The 27,464-nt window shown below is 41.7% G+C and overlaps 1 protein-coding gene and 1 non-coding gene across 2 annotated transcripts in view; one reads left to right on the forward strand and one right to left on the reverse strand.

Annotated features, from left to right (window-relative positions):
- ARHGAP31 (Rho GTPase activating protein 31) overlaps positions 1-27,464 on the reverse strand; it is a 114,659-nt gene that overhangs the window by 40,582 nt on the left and 46,613 nt on the right. The window contains exons 2-3 of the mRNA XM_032298991.1: positions 7,384-7,486; positions 4,331-4,475 (exon numbers count right to left, since the gene is read on the reverse strand). Coding sequence (XP_032154882.1) covers positions 4,331-4,475; positions 7,384-7,486 — 248 coding nt within the window. The remainder of the gene's footprint in view (positions 1-4,330; positions 4,476-7,383; positions 7,487-27,464) is intronic.
- Positions 25,971-26,076, forward strand: LOC116565623. Its single transcript, XR_004275543.1, has one exon. It is a non-coding gene; the product is annotated as a U6 spliceosomal RNA (small nuclear RNA).

A 27,464-nucleotide genomic window follows, 5' to 3' on the forward strand; every position in this document is an offset into this window, starting at 1 on the left:
CTTTACCTCCACCTACTAGCTGTACCACCCCAGGCAAGAGTCACTCTGAGCCTCATTTTAATGCTCTATATAAGAAACAATAAAACCTACCTCAAAGGGTTATTTTCAGAATCAAATGAAATAATATTTACAATGAGTTTATCGTATAGTAAGTACTCAATTAATGACATCTATTATCATTATTAGTATTATTAGCCCATTAATATTTTTCTAATTCATCACTCCATTAAGATATTCTTCTATGACCATTATTAAAAAGTCAAAAATAACAGATACTGGTGAGGTTTGGAGAAATGAGAACACTTACACACTGTCGGCAGTGTAAATCAATGCAACTGTTGTGGAAAGCAGTGAGGCAATTCCCCAAAGAGCTAAAAACAGAACTATTATTTACCCCAGCAATCCCTCTACTGGGTATATATCCAAAGGAACATAAATCTTTCTACCATAAGATACACACACACTTAGGTTCATTGAAGCATTATTCACAATAGCAAAGACATGGAATCAACCTAAATGCCCATCAACAGCAGATTGGATAAAGAAAATATGGTACATACACACCATGCGATACTATGCAGCCATAAAAAAGAATGAGATCATGTCCTTTGCAGGAACATGGATGAAGCTGAGGGCCAATATCCTCAGCAAACTAATGCAGGAACAGAAAACCAAATACTGCATGTTCTCACTTATAAGTGGGAGCTAAATGATGAGAACACATGGACGCAAAGAAAAGAACGACAGACATTGGGGACTACTTGATTGGGACTAGGCTTAGTACCTGGGTGACAAAATAATTATACAAACCCCTGTGACACAAGTTTACCTATATAACAAACCTGAACATGTACCCCAAACCTAAAATAAAAATTAAAAAAAAGCATTATTTCAGGCTGGGCGCAGTGGCTCACGCCTGTAATCCCAGCACTTTGTGGGGCTAAGGCGGGCAGATCATGAGGTCAAGAGATCAAGACCATCCTGACCAACATGGTGAAACCCCACCTCTACTAGAAATACAAAAATTAGCTGGGTGTGGTGGCGTGCGCCTGTGATCCCAGCTACTCAGGAAGCTGAGGCAGGAGAATCACTTGAACTCAGGAGGTAGAGGTTACAGTGAGCTAAGATCATGCCACTGCACTCCAGCCTGGTGACAGAGTGAGGCTCCGACTGAAAATAAAAACAAACAAACATATTATTCTACTTTAGCTATATAAGTAGGTTTAAGTAAACTACAGGGAGAATGTGTGACAATGTAAAACAGCTATTTTCATACGAAGATTTGCTTATATTATCTGTGATCCAAAAATCTATTAAATGATACATTCTCCACCATAGTTAACTTCACTAGGTTCTATATATATAGAATTAGTTGTTATAACAAAACGACCCTGTTTTTTAGTGTCAATAAACTGTTTCAATACAATGTCAGATTTCCTTCAAATCTGATGGCAGGTTGACAAGTTGCCTTGGTATTTTTCAGTTGCTGTGAGAAAACAGAATGATTAGCAATATCAGAGAACAGGAGGGGAGGGACAAATACAGGTTTCATTCTGAGCCTGTAGATAAGAGCTAAGGAGAAACTGTATTTCTAAAGTTCCTAGATGAAGAATTCCTATCTATCCCCAACTATAATAGAGTGAGATACTAGTTAAAAGAAATTAGACTCATTCAGTTAATCAAAAATGACATTTCATACTGTCCTATTCAAAGATGATAATATTGTACTGACAAGAGGATTATGACTATATTGAAAACAAAAAAGTCTTACAAATTAAAGCAAGAACAAAGTATTATTTTTAGTTGATTCAGACTGACAAATAATTTAACCAACTGGAAATACCCAGGGTTGGAAAGTCTGCAGGGAAAAGAGCATTCCTTGTCTTTCTGGAGGCAGACTGGCAATATGCGACAAAATTTTAAATAATAACTTTTTACTCAGCAAATTTAGTTCAATGATTTTTCCCTAAGGATATAAACAAACAAAAATAGTATAAAAATATATGTGAAAAATGTGTATTATAACGTTTATAAAAGCAACATGTTGAGGAACAAAAAACCTAAATGTCCATCAGTAGGAGCTTGGTTTCAGAAATCAAGGCACATATGAGAGAATGTGCTGTAAATATAGTGCCTTCGTATATTTCTTAACACACAAAGAGGGTCACACTGTTGAATTAAAAGCATCCCAAACACCAATATGTAGTACTGAGGAGTGAGTGTGTGTGTGTGTGTGGTAAGATCTGTTAACATCTGTTACTACAGATATAGTTAATATTTGTTAGATCTGTTAATAGCAAATATGCCTGGGGTGTGGAATCTCAAGTGATTTGTGATTTATACTTTCTCCTTTATAGTTTTCCGTATTGCTTTAATTTTTGCAATAAAATTTTATTTTGATTTTGGAAAACAAAACACAAACCACAACAAAAACACTATGAAAAGAATAAAGATGGAAGGAAATACTTACAATATGTTAATTGTAGTTGTCTTTGGTCTTTAAGGAGACAGGCCAATGGTTCCTTTCTACTTTCCTTCATTTTTCATAATGCCTTTTATTAAATAGGCTTACTCTTAAAGTGATAAAATGCTTACATATGGTGAAAGTGATTATAATCTGACAGACCCACGTGAAGCTCACACCTTTCCTCTTGGTTCCTAGGAAAGACTCTTCTGTGGTCCCATGGGTAGCAGTGGACATTATTTACAACTTAGCCATGTAGACTGGAGGCTACCTTACCTTCTGCCTTAGATCTGACCGAGAGGGGTCCCCAAACCAATGACAACTCTATGCCAGCTGGTACATGTTGACTTCTCTAGTGGTCAACATTTATGCACAAGTTTTTTTTTATGTGCTTTGGACTAGTTTTTGTTTGTGTTTCTTTTTTTGTCTTCATTTCCCTCTCCCCACTTTTAATTTTGTTTTTTCCTTTTTTAAATTCTTTAAGTATATATAACCAGAAGATTTTGTTTTGTTTTGTTTTTGTTGTTGTTGTTTTTGCTAAAAACTAATATATTTTTAGTGGGTAAAATTATGAAAGTTAAAGAAGCAGGAAAAACTATCTGTAATCCCATCACTGAAAAGAATAACTGTTAGTCTTTTGAACATTCTTCCTTTAAATCCTTTCTTAATACACAGTTATGCATTTAGTTTTTCTTCAATTATCATTTGAGTATTTCCCTGTACCACTGGAAACTCCTAAACAAAATTTTATAGTTCAACCCCATTGTTAAGAAATAGCATTCATTTATTCCTGTATCATTTCAAATTGAAGAATCTTTCATATACTCAAAATAAATTTATTACAGGAGCCATGAGAAATGTTCCCTCCCACTATTAGTGACTAGATCTGGTCTTTACCCAAAATTGTAACCTTGCCTAATTTCACTTTCAACCATCCCTCTCTGACTACCATACTTTAACACTTCATTGACTTCACTGGGATGGTCTACTTTTACATTGCTACTTATCTACCTTGTGCCCTTACTTCCTTTCCTATCTACGCTAAATTCCATGTTCAATTATTTCAATGCCTCCAGCATACACTATCATCTCTCTCATTCCTCTTTGCCAGTTGAACCCCAACCCTGGTTAAACCCAGCCCTCTGCCTGCTCTATACCTTCTCCCATGCAACCAAATGTTCAAGCCCTGTTTTCATGCTATCTCTACAGACATTCTTTAAGCATTTATTATTCTTTCTGCTTTCCTATGGGTGACCTATTTGGTGACTATACAGCTGCTGCTTAGGTGTTTCACTAATGCCCGTCCATCCTCTCCACCAACCCAACTCACTGACCTATCCTGCTCTCCCTCTTGGCTGTTTTCCTCATATTCTTTTCTCTTTCCAGCTTTCTGACCACTGTTGACATTTGTTTGTTCCCTCTTCTCTCTCTACTCACCCACCTCTTTCCTCAGCCCACAAAAGAAACACAGAGGGAATGGTCTGATAAAAAAGCTAGCAGTGGGTGTAGCATGAGGAGTTTCAGGTTCCTGTCCTGCCTCTGCTGTGTGACCTTGGGCCAGCCACTTTACTTCTGGGGTTCTCAGTTTCCTCCTTATACAATAAGGTACATTCAGTTGAATAAACATGGAGATAATTCAGCCCAGCTCTTAAAACAAACAAAATGATTCTGAAAATTCAAGAAAGAAAAATTTAGCAAACAGTTCCACTACCCTATTTTCCTTACCATATTATCCTACTTCCTCCACCATGCTAAGATAATGTCAACCATCTGGTGAGTGTTATTATTGTTATTTTAGTGCTGAAACTCTTCTTGGCCCATCCATGCATCCCACCCAGTAACCATAATGGAAATCCAAACACTCACCGTGAATTTCTCATAGAGCTCATAAGTCAGGAGGGGGTTGGGCAGCTCCCTAAAGTAGAGCTTGCAGAGCGAGCCCACACAGTGGATGTCCTGGAGGTACACTTCCCTTGTCAGATCTGGACATTGATCTGAGCCAAACTCTTGCCTGAAACAACACAGACGGAGACATAACAATCCCAGGGAGTGTGTGTTCCATGTCAGCAGCTGCTTGGCTGCTTAGGGGTAAAAAGACCCCAAACTGCTGATTCTGACTATATTTTTGACCTTAATTCAAAAAGATCTTCTACTCCAGGCATGAGGAAGTCACAGGAAGACTTCCATTTCAGGTTTGGGTCTTCCTTGCAAAATATGCTATGATTAGAAAGACATAATGCTCATTTATAAATGGATTTCCCATGGCACAATGTCTGCAGTCTTGGTTATCAACATTGGGGAAATATCAAAACAACTTATCAAAAAGTCTTATTGAGATTTGTTTTTCCAAAACATTGTTCAAAATGAATTTCCCTTTCTTACAGGACAGACTGAAACTAGGGTAGGTCAGGTTGTTGTCACTCATCTCTGTATATCCATGTCAACAAACTTGTTTTATCTGGAGATTCAAACCCAAAGTTTGAGAATTTTAATCGACTGTCTTTTTGGTGCTCAACAGAACCTTCTAGGCTGCCTGATGGCGACTCCTACAGGACAGATGAATTTATAACTATCTTCTTAAACGATCTATAGTGGGATGTCTTAGAACATCATCCACTTTCAGGCCTGAAAAACATTTAGAAAACATTTCCTAAAAAAGGTTACATGAATATACTACCTCAAATAATATATATATTAATACTTACAACAAGTTAAAATCTGTTTTAAAATGACAATACGAGCTTTACTATAGAAGAGAAGTGAAGCTTTTTGAGAGTATTCACTTAGTCAACCAACGGTGATAAAGTCAACAGGACTCTCAGAATTAGCATTTTTGAAACAGCTCACTGCCCATTCTCCTGTTTTCTAAGCTGACCCCTTTAATGAAGGGTAGGGAAATCCCTGATGCTTTCAGAACCTAAAAGAAACTGAGTGGGGCTTTGAAAGAGAACTATGCTATGTTTTTATTTATTTATTTATTTATTTATTTTTTTGGAGACGGAGTTTCGCTCTTGTTACCCAGGCTGGAGTGCAATGGCGCGATCTCGGCTCACCGCAACCTCCGCCTCCCGGGTTCAAGCAATTCTCCTGCCTCAGCCTCCTGAGTAGCTGGGACTACAGGCACGCAGGACCATGTCCAGCTAATTTTTTGTAGTTTTAGTAGAGACAGGGTTTCACCATGTTGACCAGGATGGTCTCGATCTCTTGACCTCGTGATCCACCCGCCTCGGCCTCCCAAAGTGCTGGGATTACAGGCTTGAGCCACCGCGCCCGGCCTATTTATTTATTTTTTTAAATGGAGTTTTGTTCTTTTTGCCCAGGTTAGAGTGCAGTAGCATAATCTCAGCTCACTGCAACCTCTGCCTCCTAGGTTCAAGCGATTCTTCTGCCTCAGCCTCCTGAGTAGCTGGGATTACAGGTGCTCACCACCACGCCCAGCTACTTTTTGTGTTTTTAGTAGAGACGGGGTTTCACCATGTTGGCCAGGCTAGTCTTGAACTCCTGACTGCAGGTGATCCACCAGCCTTGGCGTCCCAAAGGGCTGGGATTACAGGCGTGAGCCACTGTGCCCGGCCCATGCTGTTTTATAAGAAAACTATGCCATGCTATGTTCTCTTGGCATAGTTCTCTTTCAAAAGCAGAATGTTTTAAAGAGAGTAGAACAAGAGCAATCTAGAGCTTACTCATTTATTTAGCCAAAGATTTCTCTTGTCAAGGATAAGGTCAGGGCTGAAATAAAAAATAATTAGTTACCACCCAAGTGTCCTTCCAGGATGCTACCTACTGTGTAGTGTATTTCAAACCATCAAGAAGTATTTGCCATTGAAACTCTAATAAATGGAGCACTAGTAAATTAGTGAAATTATGTAAACACATAAATTCATAAAAACCTATGGCTGCAAAAAACCAATTTTTTTCAACAGCTATCACTTTAGTAGGAAAAAAGAAAGATGTTCTAGTTCTTTGGTATAATTTAATTATAATCCAAATCTGGGGGAAAAGGGCAAAACCAAGCAGGAGAAAAAATATGCAAACTGAATTACCTGCACAACTTATTAAATTTTACATATTAGCCTTGTAATAATAATGTTTTTATTGTTTTGAAAGTCTACATTTATAACTAAAGAACATATAATAAATATAGGTAATAATGTTATAATTAAAATAACATTAAATTATGTTCCTTTTGCTGTTAAGGAACAATATGTAAAATATGTAAATCTATTGTTTAAATCATATAAAATTATTTATATATATATATACTCTGTCTTTTCTATACTTTCTGTATGTATATAAAACACATACATAACTGTGTTTTGTAGAAAAAGTTTTGCTTTCTTTATTGAATGTGATAGAAATTTTTTCCAAACGTTAGGATAAATCCATAGAATTGGAAATAGTTCACCCATCAGTAATTTTTTAAATCCCAGCATCAATTAGAGACAGGCACAGTCATACAGGCTTCTGATTTCTCAACCAGACAAAACCTCAAATCTTGAGGGTGTGCCAGCAGAAAAACTGACATGGATCTCAGGGTTCTAAAGACTAAGCAACAGGAACCGAATCTAACCAAGATTTGGGCAGGCAAGGGAATGATAATAAATCATGCTTTCCTTAACTTGTAATTGAAATCATTTGAGTTAAATCAAATTCGCCTAAGAAGAATATATCTGGTGCAAGGCAAAGAAACAGATTGAAAGCCCTAGGAGCTTTTGTTAGAAAGAATTACATCAGGCTGGAGAGTTTCCTGATTAGATTAAGAACAGTCAGGCATCTGAAAACCACTGCATCTGATCTTCGGTGCTGCCACACTTCCCTCAGTTCCTTTGGGTTTTTAATACTCTGGACGCTGGTGGACAGAGGCATGGACACAGGAAGAATCATGGGAGAATTCTTTTGGGGCTATTCTTTTAGATTACCTTAGCCGTTGTATGTTTGAGGTGACTCCTGAAAGCCGATAGATTCCATCCACGATGCCGTGAGTCTCTATAAATTCTGCACAGCTCTTCAAAACATATGGAACTATGTAGAGGAAAAGAAAAAAAATTAAGTATTAGATGTAAGTCTACCTGTCCTTTAAAGATATCCTTTTAAAAATCCAGGAAACTTCAAAGAGATATAAGTATGGAACTCATATGACTTGCAAGTGGAAATGATTACTTGTAAGTGGTAGGTATGATATTCCTTTCGTACTAAAAAAAAATCATAGGGCTTTGCTAAAGAACTTTTTTTGTTGTTTTATTTTTGTTTTTTTGAGACAGACTCTTACTCTGTTGCCCAGGCTGGAATGCAGTGGTGCGATCCCGGCTCACTGCAAACTCCGCTTCCTGGGTTCAAGGAATTCTTCCACCTCATCCTCCCAAGTAGTTGGGATTATAGGCACCTGCCACCACACCCAGCAAATTTTTGTATTTTTAGTAGAGACTGGGTTTTGCCATGTTGGCCAGGCTCATCTCCAACTCCTGACCTTAGGTGATCCACCCGCCTTGGCCTCCCAAGTGCTGGGATTACAGGGATGAACGACCACACCCTGCCAAGAATTGTTTTTTTAAATAATTTAAAAAATATTTGGTGAGCTTGGACATTCCACAACTTGGTCTCTTCATTTCATTGGTTCTCCAAGTATGGTCTTCTGACCAGCAGCACCAGCATCTCCTGGGAAGTTAGAAATTCAAATCTTCAGCCAGACCTATTAACTCAGAAATTTTGGGGTGGGGCCCAGCAATTTATGCTTTTTAACAAACCCTCTAGGTGACTCTGATGCATGCAATAATTAGAGAGCCACTGCTTTATTCTAAACATGAAGCCATCAAGGCAGAGGCAAATTTACTGAAGTCTCATGATTACTTGTTACTTATAAAAAATAATTGATACACTAGAAAATGCTTACAATACAATTAGATTTTTTAAAAGTTTTTTTAGAAGACATAAATTGAATATACATTGTAAATTCAGTTATATTTAAAAAAAATTCGAAGGAAAAAAGACTGGGAGAAAATCTGCCAGAATGTTGAAGGTGATTTAAAGGCCAAAGTGATAAAATGTGTGTGTGTGTGTGTATATGTTTTTTTAAAGGTGAGAACTCCCCTCCCCACTCGCATGGATCAAAACCAGTCATTGATTTAATGGACAACATAAAAGAGACTGACAGGACCTCGAGTTCCTGCCTCTCCAGAGGCTCAGTTCCCTGGTAGAAGGTCTGGGCTATGCTGTTCTCTCCTGGCGGCTGACTGAGAGAACAGCCAGCTCAGGGTCCCAGAGGGACAGATACAGGCCTTCTGGATGGTACAGAGACAGCAGCAAATCACTTGCCACTTTGGCCCCTGGACAGATGCACTTGAGGTCCCCCACTGTGAGACTGCCATGAATGGTCATTTGGGATGGAACAACCCAACCTGCCCAACAACCAGCTGAAGGTTCTGAAGTCTCCAGTGGCTCCTGGAGGCTCCCACAGTGATGTGGGACCTCTATGAATTAACGCTTCGGTTATTACTATGCTTATATTTCCCACACATACTCAATCCATTAATGCTGTAGATGAGACCAGTGCGAATTCATTAATGCTTATTACATATACTCATGTCTACACACAATTCTAAGCTGGACTGTATCTTTACGTAGGCAGACATAAGGCATTCAGACTCAACATTCTACCTGAATTATCTATTATGACATACTCTAAGCACTCCTTTCCCTTGTGGCCTTCAAGTAATGGAATGCATAGCCTTTGAGAGGCAGCAGAATACTTTAAGTATTGTGAACTTAAAGTATTCTGCTGCCTCTCAAAGGCTGTGCATTCCCAGAGCATTCCTCTCCAACACACATCCATGGTTTACCCCTCAGGGAATGGACTTGGAATTGGAAATATTGAGGCCAGAGACCACAGAGGTGGAACCACTTCCTAGGAGTGAGCACAGCGTGGGAGAAGGGTGTGATAGAGGGTGCTGTGGGAATGCTCAGGGGTCCAGAGCCTCTGCCTGTCTTCAACCAGAGAGCTATGATTTGATCTGTTTTATAAAATAGTGTTCTTGGTGAGATTTTGTTTCCCATGCTCATGCAAACAGATAAATAGAAATAGTTCTAGTGATACCTAAAGTCCCTCTCTCTCTCTCTCTCAAAATCCCTTGTGGGAACAATGATGGTTGGCTCTTTCCCACCACACCTAACTGTTTGGTAACCTGACACCATACAGTCTATGGTTGAGGGTGCAGATTTGGATACTAAACAATCTTGGGCAAAACATACAAGGATTCTGTTTCTTAGTTTCCGTGTGTGTAAAATGAGGATAATACTGATATTAATCTTTTAGCTAGGACTGAGATAATACTTACAAATACTTAGCACAGACCCTGGCATATAAGAAGCATTCCACAATGACCAGTATTATTTCTACTTGGAACTTATCTATAATACAAACATATAATTTGATTTTCTTGGTGAAAACAGAGCTTGTCTCTTCCTGTTCAGTGGGCAGTTGGGGTAGATGACCAACCTCATACAGGTCAAAACTCATCTTTACTTCCTTTTTCTTTCTTTTCTTTTCTTTTGTTTTTTCCAGACACACTCTCCCAGGCTGGAGTGCAATGGTGTGATCTCTGCCCACTGCAACTTCAGCCTCCCATGTTCAATGGATTCTCCTGCCTCAGCCTCCCAAGTAGCTGGGATTACATGTGCCTGCCACCACGCCTGGCTAATTTTTGTATTTTTAGTACAGACAGGGTTTCATCATGTTGGCCAGGCTGGTCTCGAACTCTCGATCTCAGGTGATCCACTCACCTCGGTCTCCCAAAGCGCTGGGATTACAGGTGTGAGCCACCATGCCCAGCCTCATTGCTACTTCTTAGAACGGCTGTTGTGTCCTCCTTTAGCAAATTTTTTGATTTGAGAGTAATTTTGCTTCCATGGGATGTCTTTTCTTTGCATGTGGGTGTATCTTTACAGCACAAAGGCAGTAGGATCCAACAGTATAAGGCTTGTGAGTTAGCAGTCTGGGAGCGATGCCTGGTGCTCAGGGTGTTCTGCATTTCGGGTCTGTACCATAGTGTATGGCTGTTGTGCTGTGCAGGGCACAAATGGATTTAAGAACTCGGAACACTCACAGGAGGACTCAAGTACAAAAGCCTTGGACTTTAAGGACCTTGATAAAGAACACCCCGCAAAAGGGGCAGTGCAGGGTAACCAACCTGTTCCAGCCCGTTTTCAGATGGGGGCCTCCCAGTACCATAGCTCTCAGCTGCTGCACTTCAGGCTCCATTTGTCTTAAAGGTGGGTAAAACATATTCTGAGACAGAGCCTTTGTCATAAGTTTATTCTGGCTTTGGTACAGAGGCCTTAGAACCTCTCGTCCATGGCTCTGTTTAAGTAGGAGGCAATATTAAAACAATCCAAGGAAAGAGGTCATAATCCCAATCACTGTGGAATGTTAGCTTTCCTGGATTTCTCATCTTGGGCTGAGTTGGAAGACATAGGAATTCTCCATCATTGTGACTCGGTAATGGGAAAGGACTCAACCTCTGTGTAATCATCCAGCTCTAGACATTAGAGCTGCGGTTCTCAGACTGGTCCCTGGATCAGGTCCTGTAGCCCAGCATCCTCTAGATGATTCTGATGTACTCAAAAGTTGAAGAACCACCAGGGGCAGTGGCTCATGCCTATAATCCCAGCACTTTGGGAGACTGAGGTGGGTGGATCACTTGAAGTCAGGAGTTCGAGACTAGCCTGACCAACATAGTGAAACCCCATCTCTACTAAAAATACAAAAATTAGCCATGTGTGGTGGCAGGTGCCTGTAATACCAGCTAGTTGGGAGGCTGAGGCAGAAGAATTGCTTGAACCTGAAAGGCAGAGGTTGCAGTGAGCCAAGATTGCGCCACTGCACTTCAGCCTGGGAGACAAAGCTAGATTCTGACTCTGTCTCAAAAAAAAAAAAAAAAAAAAAAAAAAAAAGGAAAGCTTAAGAACCACTAGTCTAGACCAGGGCTTCTCACATACCTTAATGTCCCTAAAATCACCTGGGGATTTCACTAATATGCATATTGCTATTCAGTAGGAAGGTAGGTGATAGGAGTGTTGAGAATTTGCCTTTCTAACAAATTCCAGGTCATGCAGGTACTGCCAATCTGCCAGTCTGCAGCTCACACTCAGGATATCAAGGGTCTAAAAGTAGCCCTCAAGGGTAGGGTTGCAGGGGCTACTGTTCAGTCTCAAAGTCTCAGAATTATTTACACTGTTGTCTCTGGGGTCATTTCAGTGAAGTCCAATTTATCTATTTTTTCTTTTGTTGCTTGTGCTTTTTGTATCAGGAGAAAAGCTTTTTATTTCTGATTTATATTGTCTACATCTTTCATTATTGGTTATTGGAATAACAGTTTGTCATTATTGACATGCATAACGAGTGATGTTATAAGTAATGCTTATTGTTATAGATGAGATCATATAAATCCAAAGGAGCATTATCCTTTGAGAAACTGGACCATTATCTGGTTCAGAATAATGATCAGAATCGCTAATTAGAAACTGTATACATTTAACTCTACAAAGAACTTGAGTATAACCTTCTTCCAGGAGGAAAAGAGGGAAAAAAGAGTGAGAAAAAAAAAAAGAGGTTTATACTGTACCTCTCATTTTTCCTACAGGATTCATAGCAATTGTTTTATTATCATTTCACTTTCAAATTCGTTTCAGGGAGGATGGGTTTTAGTTCTGTTTTCTCTTTAGTTCCTACAGATAGGGAATATATTTTATCTTTTAAAAACCGAGATTTGATTGTGTCACTGTCCTGTGTAAACACTTCCCCGGGTTCCCCATCACTGACAGAATAGAGTCCAAGTTGTAGAGGGAGGCCTAGGAGGTTTCCCACAATCTAGCCACACTCCCCACTGCCAGTCTCATCACTGAGTGCTGAGTTCTCCCTCCCTCTCAGCCCCACACAGGAATGCTGTTTTCCAGCCACGCTGGACAGCCTGCCACTTCCTGAATATGCTATGCACCTTCACACCTTCCAGCTTTGCACCAGACGTTCCCTCGCCTGAGCCCACTGCCTCTTCTCCACGGAGAAACTCTTCCTGCTTATCTTTTGGGATTCGCCTCAAGCCCCAACTTCTCTACAAAGCCTTCCTCAGGCACAACTAGGTTCTCCTTCTTCCGTGTTCTCATCTCTCCTGTGCCTCCTCCCCTTGTGGCACTTTCTAGAATTATCTAAATTCAATTCCACTGCAAATTAAAACTGCATTGATATATCATTTTTCACTTCTCAGATTGGCAAAGCTACCTAAATTTGTTAACACAGTGTTGGCAAGGCTATGGGAAAACAGGCACTCTCATGAGTGGCGACTGGCAGGGGAGATTCATACAACCTCTGCAGGGCAATTTGACACTATCTGTTAGAATATAAGTACACATACCCTTTGACCCAGTCCTTCTTCTAGAAATTTGTTCCACAGATATTCTTGTACATGTGATATGTAAGATATGTACAAGGCTGTTAATTGCAGCAGTTTTTGTAATTCTACAAGATTGTCATCAGTAACAGCAGGTTGCTAACAAATAATAGAAGATTCACACAGTGGAATACTATGTGGTCATTAAAAAGAATTAGAAAACTTTTACGTACAGACATAGAGTGGTCTCTAAGATATATTGCTGGGCAAAAAGAACAAGATATGTAGTTAACAGACCAGAATAATGGTATGCTAGCATCTGGTTGTTTTTTTCTCTTTTTTTTTTGAGACAGAGTCTTGCTCTGTCACCCAGGATGGAGTGCAGTGGCATGATCTCAGCTCACTGCAACCTCTGCCTCTCAGGTTCAAGTGATTCTCCTGCCTTAGCCTCCTGAGTGGCTGGGATTCCAGGTACATGCCACCACACCTGGCTAATCTTTGTATTTTTTAGTAGAGACGGGTTTTTACCATGTTGGCCAGGCTGGTCTCAAACTCCTGGCCTTAGGTGATCCACCCACCATGGCCTCCCAAAGTGCTGGGATTACAGGCATGAACCACCACGCCAGCCCTCCTCCCACCACACTTTTTTTTTAAGAGAGAATGAAAGACTAAATATACACATCTGTTTATACATGCATTAAATATCTATGGAAAGGTATATAAGAAAGCAGTAACTTTAGTTGCCTACAGGAAAAGAAACTGGAAGCTGGAGCTAGGCCTCTGAGTAAGAGAGAGACTTCTCACTGCATTCTTTTCTACTCTGAATTTTGAACTATAGGAATATATTACCTTTTCTGAAAAAATTGTCAGAATAAATCTAATCCTGCAAATATTTACTTTTAGCCTTCTCTGTATGTAGCACTGGGTGTGAGGTGTTGCTTGTTTCTTTTTTTTTCTCTATATATAACAGCTTTATATATATATATATATATATATATATATATATATATATATATTTGTTTTTTTTTTAATTGCATTTTAGGTTCTGGGGTACACATGAAGAACATGCAGGATTGTTGCATAGGTACATACATGGCAATGTGGTTTGTTACCTTCATCCTCATCACCTATATCTGGCATTTCTCCCCATGTTATCCCTCCCCAACTCCCTACACCCCGCTGTGCCTCCCCAGCACTCCCAACAGACCTCAGTGTGTGATGCTCCCCTCCCTGTGTCCATGTGTTCTCATTGTTCAACACCTGCCTATAAGTGAGAACATGCAGTGTTTGATTTTCTGTTCTTGTGTCAGTTTGCTGAGAATGATGGTTTTCAGATTAATCCATATCCCTACAAAGGATACGAACTCATCATTTTTCATGGCTGCATAGTATTCCACAGTGTATATATGCCACATTTTCCCTGTCCAGTCTATCATTGATGGGCATTTGGGTTGGTTCGAAGTCTTTGCTATTGTAAACAGTGCTGCAATGAACATTCATGTGCATATGTCCTTATCATAGAACGATTTACAATCCCTTGGATATATACCCAGTAATGGTATTGCTGGGTCAAATGGAATTTCTATTTCTAGGTCCTTGATTCATCTCCATTACTAAGTGGTGAGCTCCTTGGGGACAATGCAGACAGTCCTGTGTCTTATTCATCTAGAACAGCCTTGAAAAGAGAAGCACTCAAAATGTTTTCCTGAACAGGAGCTTGGTCATTTTTCTCCAGATGGATTTTCTGTGTTCCTTTGATAATTGGGTTCCTCAAAGTAAAAAATAGTTATTATGTGTCTGGCGTGGCTTTAGGTGGGTTTTTATTTGTTTGTTTGTTTTATAGCTCCATTCTATAACTGTAGCCAATCCATGAAACAGATAAAATGATCTCCATTTTGAAAATAGGAAAGTCGATTCTCAGAGAGAATAGATAAATTGCCCAATGGCCTGCAGCTAGGAAGTAGTAGAGGTGGGATCCAAACCCAGGTTTGTGTGCTGCCAAAGCCCATGCTTTTTCTGTGATACTACAAGTGATGAGGAATAAAGAAGTCCCAAGCTACACCTACCCTGGTCCAAACATTCCCCAACAGGAAGGCAGGCTCCATGCGTTGGTGGCAACGTTGTAGGTGTGATTTGAGTGGATTGGCTCCTTGCCCTTGGCTGCCAAAATGCCTGAGATCCTACCACTGCAGGCCTGACCTTTAAGTGTTCAATAGCTCATGGTTAATATCTATTTTCATGTTTTTTTTTTTAAATAGCAAAAAAAGTTGATAAATTAAAATGATATATAAATACAGAGTATAGAATGTCTCTTTTAAACCACCTTTTCCCCAATATATTAAGTGATAAAAAATGACACACACTGGCAGGTGGATCACCTGAGGTCAGAGTTTGAGACTAGCCTGATCAACATGGTAAAACTCTGTCTCTACTAAAAAATACACACACACACACACACACACACACACACACACACAAATTAGCCGGGCATGGTGGCAGGCACCTGTAATCCCAGCTACTCAGGAGGCTGAGGCAAGACAATCGCTTGAACCTGTGAGGCAGAGGTTGCAGTGAGCTGAGATTGTGCCATTGCACCCTAGCCTGAGCAACAAGAGCAAAACTCCATCTGAAAAAAAGAAAGAAAGAAAGAAAGAAAGACACACACTGAGATGTTAATAGTAGTTTTTGCTACGTGGTAGAAAATAAATGGTTTTTGCTTTTCTCTATTTTTAATTTTGCTTTTCTAAATTTTCTCTGAAGGGGATATAGTAAAAGTTTTTTTTTTTTCTTTTCCTTTTTGAGATGGAGTCTCATTCTGTTGCACAGGCTGGAGTGCAGTGGTGCAATCTTGCTCACTGCAACCTCTGCCTCCCGGGTTCAAGCAATTCTCCTGCCTCAGCCTCCAGAGTAGCTGGGATTACAAGCATGCACCACCACACCCTGCTAATTTTTGTATTTTTAGTAGAGACAGTGTTTCACAATGTTGCTCAGGCTGGTCTCAAACACCCGACCTGTGATCCGCCCACTTCAGTCTCCCAAAGTGCTGGGATTATAGGCGTGAGCCACTGCACCTGGCCTCCCCAAAAATATATTTTTTTTTAAAGAAAGAAATGGGATTTTGAAAAACAAGTTTCATTTAGGAAGCCGGAGGGGCTTCTGAAATCAGTGAGCCAAGTTCTAAAATGTTTGCTGAAATCCTTTCCAGTGACCCTGTTGAGGTTATTACCCCTTGTGAAGTGGAAGTATTTGCCCAACCTGCTGGTCTGGCATGGCTGAGGACTAGCTCTGCTATCCTGCTAAGTGAGGCAGCCTGGAGCCCCGTCCCCTGGCTGGGGGTCCCTGCCTTCCACATTTTTAGAGTTCTCAGATGCCAAGCCAAGCCAGCACTTTCCTGCAGAGGTGTCCAGGTCCTCCTATGGTCCACTCTGTGACTCTCATCCCTGCTGGGCCCTTAGGTCTCTACTGCTAATGCTATCTCTTTCCCAATGACAGCCATTCTTCTATCAAAGCAGATGCACTGAGGGCCCATCTAGAGGAACAAAAGGTAATAAGATTTTTGCCCTCAAGAAGCCAAGAAGGGAATGGGTAATTACTGTGAACCTAGTATGTGCTGGTCCTTGAGCTATACACTTCTCATCCATTATTTGTACCCTGTGCAATCCTCACAGTCACCTTATGAGGGAGGTATTTATCTGTTTTGTAAATGAAGAAACTGAAGCTCAGTGGTATTAAGTAACTCGGCCAGTATGAAAATACCAAGCAAAATATGTTAAGGGCCCTAGACAGGCACAAAAATATGTAACGGAAGTTCTTTTAAAAAGATTACACCTGGTGGGGAAGTCAGGCAGAGCTTTTAGATGGTGAACGGGAACAGGAAGTTGTGTGCATTTATAGAGAGCCAACTGTGAGAGGGACCACATTAGGGAGTGCTGAGACAGGACCCTCACACCCAGGGGCTCACAGCGTTGTGAGCCGAGTGGATAAAGAAAGACAAGTTAAGGTGCTGCAATAAGAACTCTGACACTGGGGCAGAGGGATGATCTGAGATGATATGATATGACATGAGATGCTAGCATATGATGTAATATGACGGGATGCAATATACATTACAATACATGCAGAATGCTCATTTAAGTGCCTAGCATATAGTATTTCTTTTGGGGCAGGAAACAGTGAATAGTATAAACAAGGTGAAAGGCACTGAATAATGTGGTGAATTCCAGGAATGCTGACTAGACCAGTCCCGTGGAAGAGAAGCATCAGGGAACTTACAGGCATTTTTACTGACTGCCTGGGAAGATTGCATTCTATCTCTACTTCCAGATAAATCTTTCTAAGACACAACCTTGGTGGTAAAGCTCCTCTACACCAAAACATTCCATAGCTCCCCGTTGCCTGGAGAATAATGTCCAATACAGACAGCTTTGGGACTAGACCTTCAGCTTCCTCATCAGGGCCAACCCTGAAGTTCTTCCCTTCAAGGAAATAGGGGTGTGTGTGTGTGTGTGTGTGTGTGTGTGTGTGTGTGTGTGTGTGTGTGAAGGGAGATGGAAGGTAATACAGAAGAAAAGACTTGCCAGAAAAAGAAAAAAATAAGGAGTCCCTTTAGGGTCACAAGAGACGTCCTCTCATGGTTTGTCAAGGAAAGGGGAAGTGAGAGGACTCATTCTTTTCTAGCTGTTGCCTGAAATTTCTTTAGGAAAGGTAGGAGCCTATCTGACTCAACATGAAAGGCTGGTTGAGGGTGGTGAAAGTGTCTGGGTCCACATGTCATCAGTGGTGAACGAGCCAGTGGGGAGAGCCTAGGAGGGACTCCCACAGGGTGCTTCTGGGTGTGTGTGTTTGGGGTGGGGGTGGTATGGCTGTGAGGAAGGGTGGTGCTGAGTAAAGAAAAAGGTTCAACACCGCATGTTCTCACTCACAGGTGGGGTTGAACAATGAGAACACATGGACACAGGGAGGGGAATACTACACACTGGGGTCTGTTGGGGGAAATAGGGGAGGGACGGTGGGGGGTGGGGAGTTGGGGAGAGATAGCAAGGGGAGAGATGTCAGATGTAGGTGATGGGGAGGAAGGCAGCAAATCACACTGCCATGTGTGTACCTATGCAAAAATCTTGCATGTTCTTCACATGTACCCCAAAACCTAAAATGCAATAAAATAAATGGAAAAAAAAATCCAAAAAAAATAAAAAAGAAAAAGGTTCAGACGCTATGACTATAGAAAACAAACCTGCAAGGCCTCTCCATGTGACCTTGGTCTTAGAGCCGGCCCTGTTCATCTTGTACACAGAAGCTGTATACAGAAGAGTTCTGTCCCATTGATGAGGCTGCTGGGCTTTGTACACAAACACTTTGTATGTAAAGACTTATGTGGTTCATCCTTTCTACTGTCTGTCTGTAAAGAAAGCTTTTTATTAGGGGATTTGTAGGGGCAGACATCACTCATTCTATGGGGCTGCTGATGGAGGACAGAAAGATCTCAGTCAACTCCTAGCACATTGCCAGCAAAAACAACTCATTTAAAATCATTTAAATCCTCAATGTAACTGCATAAAGCGCACATCAGTGGAATCACCTGATCAAGATTTTATTTACTGGATGAGCAGCTTTCTTGCCACTTGTGGGGTGCCACTGGTAGAGACTCTTAAGTGGTAATGGATACAGAGAAGGCCGCATATGGCTAAGAGTGAGCTCCAAGGGAGAAAGTCATGAACTGAGTAGATTAATGAGAGAGAAGCAAATTTGTTTTTTGAACTGCATGCTTCACTAACAATGATCATCTTAAGAATAAGGACAAGGTAAATTTTTTTCTATCTGTGTGTGTCTAGGCCACCTTTTTTTTTTTTTCTTGCATACCTCTTGGATGGCTATAGGGATGAATCAACCATCATTATTTCATTTAATTCTTAAAACTGTGAGATGTATGCATTACTACTCCTATTTTCAGATGGGAAGCTAAGATTCTATATGGTTAGACAACTTGTCCAAACTCAAACAGCTAGTGGCAAACTGGGGTGCAGTTACAAGTCTGTTTGAATCCAAAATTCATGTACTTTCCAGTACATTTTATAAGCATAACCTCCACACTAGGGAAACCAAGTCACAGACCAAGAATGGGGAAGACCAGAAAGTAGCAGAAGGTAGAGACAGACTTCACAACTAAGCACAATTTGATGAGAGAGAAGGACTTGGACAACGAATTAAGAAACATGAGTTCTCGTCCTAATCTACAGGCATGAGATTCTTGACCTTTGAGGAGAGTAACTCTCCTCTTCTTTGAATTCCCCTAGGTATCTTCCAGGCAGTAGGTGTTGGGGTACCCATCGGTTAACAGCTACACGGACCAGTTGTATGTCCTCCAGCAAATCAGCCACTCCCAGCCTCAGACTTTCGTCTGTTCTAGAAGCAAGTTCTGGAACATCATAAAGATAATTTCTGGATTATGTGTCTTCCAGGTCTAACCTCCTTCCAGGATCTGTTAGCTTCTTGGATGACTCTGGAAGGAGAGGCTGGGCTAGAAATTAAGAAGGCAGATGCGACTTCTATCTGCCAGTGTTCAGGTCCTGACTCCTACCAACTCTGGTTTACATCTAGGTCTTTCTGGACAAAGCATTAGGGTAATTTTTTGTTTGTTTGTTTTGCTTTTGTTTCTCATTTGTACTATTAATGGTTCCCCAGGTCGCCCCACTCCTATGAAGGGAAATTCTGTTAAATAAAATATAAACTTCAATCTCAGGAGGTTTATACATATCTCCTTTGGTATGGCTGGACTCCCATTAACCCCAGGGCTATTTTTATTTTTATGGAGGCTGGAGTCCTCCAGGGACTTAGCTCTAAGTGACGCCTAGTTCATCTGAAGGTCCTCTCCGCACTGATGTTACCATGCCCTAAAAGTGAGAAATCTCTCTGGCTTCCTGAGCTGTAGAGCTTCCTAACGGTTTCCAGACCTATGGTACTATGGGTGCTTCTCATTTTTGTATTTTTCTAAAATCAATTTTACTGATGGGAGATGGGGAGCATTTATTAAAAATGACTTCACCTTGGGCCAGCTCCGACTATGTGAAGAACAGCCAGGTAATGCTTATCAGTTCCTCGCTGTGTCCCAGCCCCCACCCCAACATCCTTTCATTTCCTGCCGAATATTCCCGAGCCACAGGCAGCCATTGTTTCCAGAGCCGCTTTGCTTGGAAGCCTTGGTACTGAGGCCTCCCAGCACTTCCTGTTGTTACCCGGCCTCTCTTTCCTGCTGAAAACAACAGCACTTCCCTGCAGTATGTAACCCTTTTCAGGCAACTCATTTCTTCCATGAGCTTGTTCAGTGCTTCAAATACTGAGTGCTCACTACATTTATTTTAGTTAACATTTTTCTTATTCTACACGTAGTGCAAGTTAAAAATAAAGATGAGCAAAAGAAAAAAAAACCACGTTAAATCTCATCCCCTTCTATTAGCACTGAAATCTTTTTGGTGTTCATGCTTTAACATTATACATCTGTGAACAGAAAATTTACCACAAGACTCAGGACTTGACTAGATGACCATTCTCAATAGTGGAGATGGAAGCAGGGAAGCCTGCCCAGAAACCATTCTCCTGGACAATCTCATATATCTGTGGGCAAAAGGGCCTCCCAGGAGCTTAAGAAGAGTGCAAAATCCAGGAGATTCTCCGGCAAATTCTCAGGACTACACTTGGGAGAAACTCTGAGAGAGATCCTCTTTAAATAGTTTGTTAAATTTGGGAGAGGCTCATAGGGCAGTTGAAGAGGCCAGGGATGAGGGAGAGCCCAGTGTTATCAGGACTCCAGGAGTCTCTTCAATCCAGCTGCCTGCCAGCTGCTCCAATGAGCTTTTGAAAACACAGATCTTATTGTGTTTGTCTATAGCAAGGAATGCTAAGTTCTTTGTGACTCTTCCCCCAACGCTACCCTCTCTAGTCACATAAATTCCCCACAATTCTTTTCAGAACACACCTTCTGCCTTTGCATTCTCTAACCAGGATAGAAATTGTCCTCAGGAAATGCTTCTGTCCTGCGTTCTTCAGAACCCAGCCCAGAGAAGTCCTTCCTAGGACCGCTCTGTAAACGGTACGCAGAGTTTTGTCTGTCTTACTCAACCTATAGTTTGGCCTCAGTTTATAGTCTAGTAATTTCCCTGTGCCTTAAGCAGTGCCAGGAACAAAGCAGAGCACATACGTGGAGGAATGAGTGGAAGAAAAGGCTGGGCCCAGGTGCATGGGCATCAGTTGGACACCCTGAAGGATGTGATAAATGACACCATCTTAGTGGGGGCAGAGTGAGCCTTTAAAGGGATGACAAAGTATACTCTAGTCTCCGGTGCTTTTTGTCTCTTCCCAGATCTATGTTTATTTTCTCCTTCCCCAAGCATCTACTCCATACTTTTATCTCTGCGCTCCACTTTTTGGTCAGCGAGAATCCTGGAATGTCAGAGTTGGAAGAGACCGTAAGATCATCTTATTGAACCTGCCTGATTCAGCACTAGGAAATTAAGAACCCAGGAAGTTTAGGGACCTATCCAAGGTCACCCAGCTTGACAGCAACAAAGCCCTACAGTTGGAAAGAAACTGAGACAAGGGGACCAGAATGATATGTAAAGTGATTGACATTTCCTTTCGCTCCGATTTTCAGGATTAGCGCTTAAGTACTTAACTTCTTTCTGCCACAGACTAACTAGCACTTTTGTGTCAGGAGTAATTTAGGCTGTTTAAGCTTAGACACAGCCTTAGCAGTCAGCTCAAATTAATTATGTTTATTGTATTCCCATAGGTAAAACTGCACTAGACTTTGGGATTCAAAGAAGTAGCTTACACTTATAAGACACTACCCATCACCTCAGTTTACAGTCTAGGTAGTTCATTACATGCAGTCAAATTGTCAGTAGAACAAAAAATGTCACACAGAGCCCTTCCTTGCTCATTCTATAACTGTCAGGCAGGAGTCACTGGGTTTAATGATATATTTCTAAAGAGAGAGGAGAGCCAGCTGTCAGAGGCTGTCTCTCCCCTTCTATAAATTTGCTTTCTCTTCTTAAATGGTGAGTAGCTGATCCTCAGCAAGGAGGGGTTTGTTTATTGTTTTAAAGATCTCATGATTCCTGTTTAAAGAGGGTGTAGGCTTGCAGTGGATTGTTGTAGGCTTAAATTCACTGAAGAGATGGAAGTAGCAGGCTCTGGGGGTGCAGTCAGAGCCACTGGGAGTGGGTGGCCTCAGGCTAGGGCCTCTAGTGGGAACACAGAGGAAAGCAGTCCTGAGCTGGTTAAGGAGATGGAAGTCGGGGAGACTTCCCTGGGGGTCAGCTCACCGGGAAGACAGAGTACTGCTGGTGCTACAGGACCCAATACAGGGCAGTCAATTGTTAAGGACGCAGGCAATGTGACAGATTTCTAAATCTATATAGGATCTGGACTGGAGAGGGCAGGCAGTGAGTACCTGAGTAAGCACCATGTGAAAGAGTCGGGTCAGGGCTAACAGAGCCCTCATGACTTAGTTTTGAGAATAGTTGTCACCTTTTTATGTCCCAGTGATTTGGTTTGCAGTACCATGCTAAGCTCACTGAACAGCCTTCTCTCACTGATCCTGCCTCAAGCACCTGGGAAGAGGGATAGAGCCAGGAAGAGAAAGGGGTCCCTGCCTAGGTCCTCTCCATTATTCAAGCTCTGTTCATATCCTACCATCTCCATAAAGGCTTCCCAGCTTCATTCGCTCATCAAGTGCTTTTTGGCACCCACTCTATGCTTGGATACTGGGTGCTGGGTGCCAGGTTCCAAGGACACAGTGGGAAGCAAAACAGGAGGACCCATCCCCAGAAACTTGGCGTCCAATGAGAGGAAGTGCCTGTGGATCAGCCTCCTTTCTTAACTGTTCCTGGTTAAGGGCATGAGTTCTGGAGCCATTCTGCCTGGGTTCGAAGCCTCCGATTGCCACTTTCTACCACGCATGCCTCCTATGAGTAGAATGCCATAATCCCGGTATGCTGGGGCAGCTCCAGAGGACACCTGCTGCTCTGTGTAGTTATGGATTGTGCTCCCTTTCACTTAAAAACGCATCTCTAATTTTTTTTTTTTTTAAAACCTACCAGCAGTGAAATTTCTCTTAGAAATAAAAATAAACAAAACACATCTCAATTCAGGTAAAAAACACTATGGTTGGTTACCTTCCTTACAAGGTTCAGTTTCCTTATTTGAAAACTGAAGTTAATAATACAATCTACTTCATAGGGTGGTAAAAATCAGCCAGGGTGATGGTGCATCCTGTGATTTCAGCTGCTCGGGAAGCTGAGATGGGAGGATCACCTGAGACGGGGGGAGGTCAGGCTGCAGTGAGCCATGATCAAGCCACTGTGCTCCAGCCTGGGCAACAGAGTGAGACCCTGTCTCAACAAAACAAAACAAACAAAAACATAAAATAATCTACGAAGTGCTTGGAACAGTGGCCCAGTAAGCTCTCAATAAATATTAATAATTGCTATTGTTATTTTAATTGTGATTACCTTCCCATTGGGTTTTGGTCCCCCATTAGTGAGTGGGTCCTTAAGTCAGGGGCTGTTGTACACCTCTGTATTCCTAGCACCCAGTACCATGCTCTGCACAGTGGGGACTCTGACTCAATATCTCCTCAAAGAGACTGGGCTACAGGCTTCAGCCTATGAGGGTGACTTGCAGAACGGGCGGACTGTTGAGATACTGTGTTCTATCTGGTTTCAGATGGAAACACAGGGAAAATGGAGGATGTTCTCCTCCTTCCCTTTCTGATTAGAGTTGACAGATAAAATAGAGAACATCCAGTTAAATTTGAATTTCAAATAAATAATGAATAACGTTTTATATCAGTATATCCCCAGTGTTGTATGGGACATAGATTAAAACATGATTTGTTGTTTATCTGAAATTCAAATTTACTCCAGGGTCTGGTATTCTTGCCTGCTGAATGTGACAACTCTGTCTCTGAGTTCCTTTTCCACCCTTTGTGGGCCCCGGCCAGCAGCGGCGCTCCCTCTCAGTATCACATTCACACGGCCACAACCACAAATCTTCCCCTGACTCCTACTTGCCCTCCAGGGCCAACCTTAGTCCTCCTCGTGGGACACCTCTCATGATTTAGCTTCTTCCACCAGGAGGAGGAACTGAGAAAGGGTGGGCAGCAGCAGGTGTCCGTGTGTCAGGGAGCCAGACTGCCCATTGGGTTAGAGGTTTCTAGATGTCCAGGAGTGACCCTGAACTCCCCGCCCTAAAGAGATAAGGGGAAGCTGTTTCCTACCTGGCCTCAGGGAGAAAAGGGAGAGCAAGGATGAAGCCAGCCTTGATATCCTCATCCAGTTTCCCCTTCCCATCAGCATCCGTGTCTTCTGAGCCTGCCTCTGCATGAACCTCCTAGTGGCCTTCTCCTTGGCTACTAGCCAGCCACATGTTTTTGTTTGAGATGGACTTTCGCTCTTGTCACCCAGGTTGGAGTGCAGTGGCACGATCTTGGCTCATTGCAACCCCTACCTCCCAGGTTCAAGCGATGCTCCTGCCTCAGCCTCCTGAGTAGCTAGGATTACAGGTGCCTGCCACCACGCCCAGCTAATTTTTTGTATTTCTGGTAGAGACTGAGTTTCACCATGTTAGCCAGGCTGGTCTCGAACTCCTGACCTCAGGTGATCCATCCACTTTGGCCTCCCAAAGTGCTGGGATTATAGGTGCAAGCCACCGTGCCTGGTGTGAGCCACTGCACACAGCCTCAGCCACATTTTTGATAGTATGCCTATGTGGATGGGCTGGGGCAGGGGAATGTACCTTTGGAGCACTCTTCTAGAAAAGTCAGGAGGAAGATGCCAGGTTATCTCTGGGTTTAGGAAGTATAAATTGTTAGCGTACCACTCCCCTGGCTCCTCCCTTTTCCTCAGAACATTTATGGTGGGCCAGGCACTGGGATAACTTTGTCATACATATTACTTCATCCAGTCCAACCTTGCAAGGCAAATATGATAGTCCTCATTTTACAGTTGAGAAATCAGGAGCTGAGGGAGGTTTACTCCCTTGCTGAACAGTCATTCAGTTTGTAAGTGGTGGAGCAAGTATTTAAGCCTGGTCTCTCTGACTTCCAACCCCACTCTTAACCAGCCTCCTATACTGTTCTTTTTTTTTTCAGAGTTCACCCTGGCACCTACTAGGTGCTCAATAGATACTCCCTGGATGAATGCATGATCGAATGTACAAATGAATGTGTTGGACCTAAGGTCTACATTTATTTCTGTAGATTCGCCTGTCAATGATAATCAGGAGAATGATTTGTTCTGACATGTTTACATATTTTTGATTTTGAAAAATTCATCAAATTATAATTTGTGATCAAAGAGTTTATGGATGCTAATTTCACTATAACATTGTATTTGTCTTTAAATGAAAACGTTTTGGTTGTAGGCCCTGAGTTCCATAGGCCTTGAGACTCTTAGTTATTCTTTTTTGGCATCTATTACAGTTTTTGTGCGTACATATTCCCTGTGTAATTCAGGATTCAGCCAGTTTTAGGGGCAGTCATCCTTGTGGGATTCTCAAATCACAGCCTCTGGTTGGTCCCAGCCTTTTTAAGAACCTTCCTGAAACATGCTCTGACTTTCAATTTTACGTGAAGCAGCAGTAACCAATGGTCTCTGCATAGCTCTGAGTATTCCATTGAGAAATTTATTTTTTCTTTTGATCTTGCTGTACATTTGGTATTAATTTTTTTCTTGGTGTGTCTCCATTTACACATGAATGACCTCAGTCTGTTTTTAGCAAAGCATTGCTAAAAGCAAAGCTAGAGCTGGATGAGGATGCAGGGCTCATTAACAAAAAAGCATTGAGAGGCCTAGGTTACAACTGCTCTTTCAAAGCTCATACAGCCACAGCACACATTCTGTTATACAAACACACACACACAGAGCCACAGGAAGCAGGTTGTGAAACAGAGAGGGACTCTAATTGAGGAATGTGGCCATGAATATGAAAAAGTAAAACAACCATGATCTTAACAAAAAAGTGGTGAGGACCAGCTTAGGTGCAAGCTGTGATCTGTGGTCTGCTATGATTTTGATCAACATTCTAGGAGTGCCCAGAACTTGTAAGTCTCATGTCAGAAAGTGAGAGGCATGCTCACTTGGGCAGCACATATACTAAAATTGGAGCCATACAGAGAAGATTATCATGGCCCCTGGGAAAGATGACATGAAAATGCATGAAGCATTCCATATTAAAAAAAAGAAAAGAAAAGTGAGAGGATGTTTAGGAGGCCCCTGAGAGGTAGCAGGAATGTCTTACACACAGATTTTTGGTTGTTACATAACATCAGTGATGGATTTTTCACTGCAAGTTACTATTACCATTCAAAGTGTGCATCATGAGTATAGTAGCCCTGTGAAGTCCAACTACCTTTGTTTATAGGTATATGTTAAGATAGGAGTCATACTGTTCTCACAGCAGATGGAACTCCCTTGGCTTCCCAAGAACCATATTTCAAGAGTTCATAATGCTAATTTGGGGGAGATTTTCTTCTTACAATCTGTGTGACCTTGAGCAAATTTCTTACCCTCTTGGTGCCTTAGCTTCCCCATCTGTCAAATTAGGGGAATAATAGTAACTCTCTCACAGAGTTGCTGAGCAGATTAAATGAATTAACCTGTGGAAAGCACTTAGGACAGTGCCTGACGTAAAAAGTGTTACATACCAGTTTGCTATTATCATTACCATCAGCAACAGCAACACCAGCTTAAGACAACCATGAATGTCATGCCCTTACTGCAGCTTTTCCAGGCTTCCACAGTTGGATGCACCCTCTCCTCCCCACCCCTTTATGAACATCTAACATCTAAACTATGTGCCCTGCCTGTCCTTGTCCCCAAATATCTTCCTGGCTAAGAGAATATATGTGGACTCCTCACTCCCAACTTCATGTTCCTCTATAGCATCAAGACTCATTCATTTTTTTTTCATTCAGCAAATGTTTATGGGTACCTTCTCTGTATAGGCTCTGCCAGGTGAGAGAAAAAAATCCCATGATATTTCCCATGCTAATGCACACACTGAAGGAAAGCTCATGCAGACATTTGCTCAGCTCCTTGACCAGCTGAGTGACCATGGGAAGAAGCTGGGTATAGCTAAAGTGATCTTGTGTTTTGAAGAAAACAACATATGTATTCAGACAAGCATTAGCATGTGTAAGAGAAGAGCAAGGCAGAATAATAAATTTGGGATTTTTTTTAGACATTCTCAGCCACATGGTCAACAAAATTAAAGCACTCCAGAAAGAGACTCACTTAAATCCTTCCTGGAGACTACAGCATTGGCTTGGGTACGGAAACAGCACCCACAACCACACTGAGCACTAGCCTCGACACATCATACGTATGGTGTTTGATCTAATCCTCACAAGACCTTGTAAGGGAAAAACTGCCATTCTCATTTTAAGAGGAGGAAACTGAATCTCAAAGAAATACGTGTCTTGTCACATCACACAGCTGGCAAGTGGCCCAGGCTTTGCCCCACATAGCTGCTGGGACTGTTGATAAGGTCAAAGGGTGCTAATTTTCATAAACACTTGAGTAACTCCTATATGTAATTGGTCACTAAATCTTGCTAGACTTAGA

This window comes from Sapajus apella, unplaced genomic scaffold (genome assembly GCF_009761245.1).
Source record: "Sapajus apella isolate SASKATOON/1434 unplaced genomic scaffold, GSC_monkey_1.0 scaffold40, whole genome shotgun sequence".
Taxonomy (NCBI): Eukaryota; Metazoa; Chordata; class Mammalia; order Primates; family Cebidae; genus Sapajus; species Sapajus apella.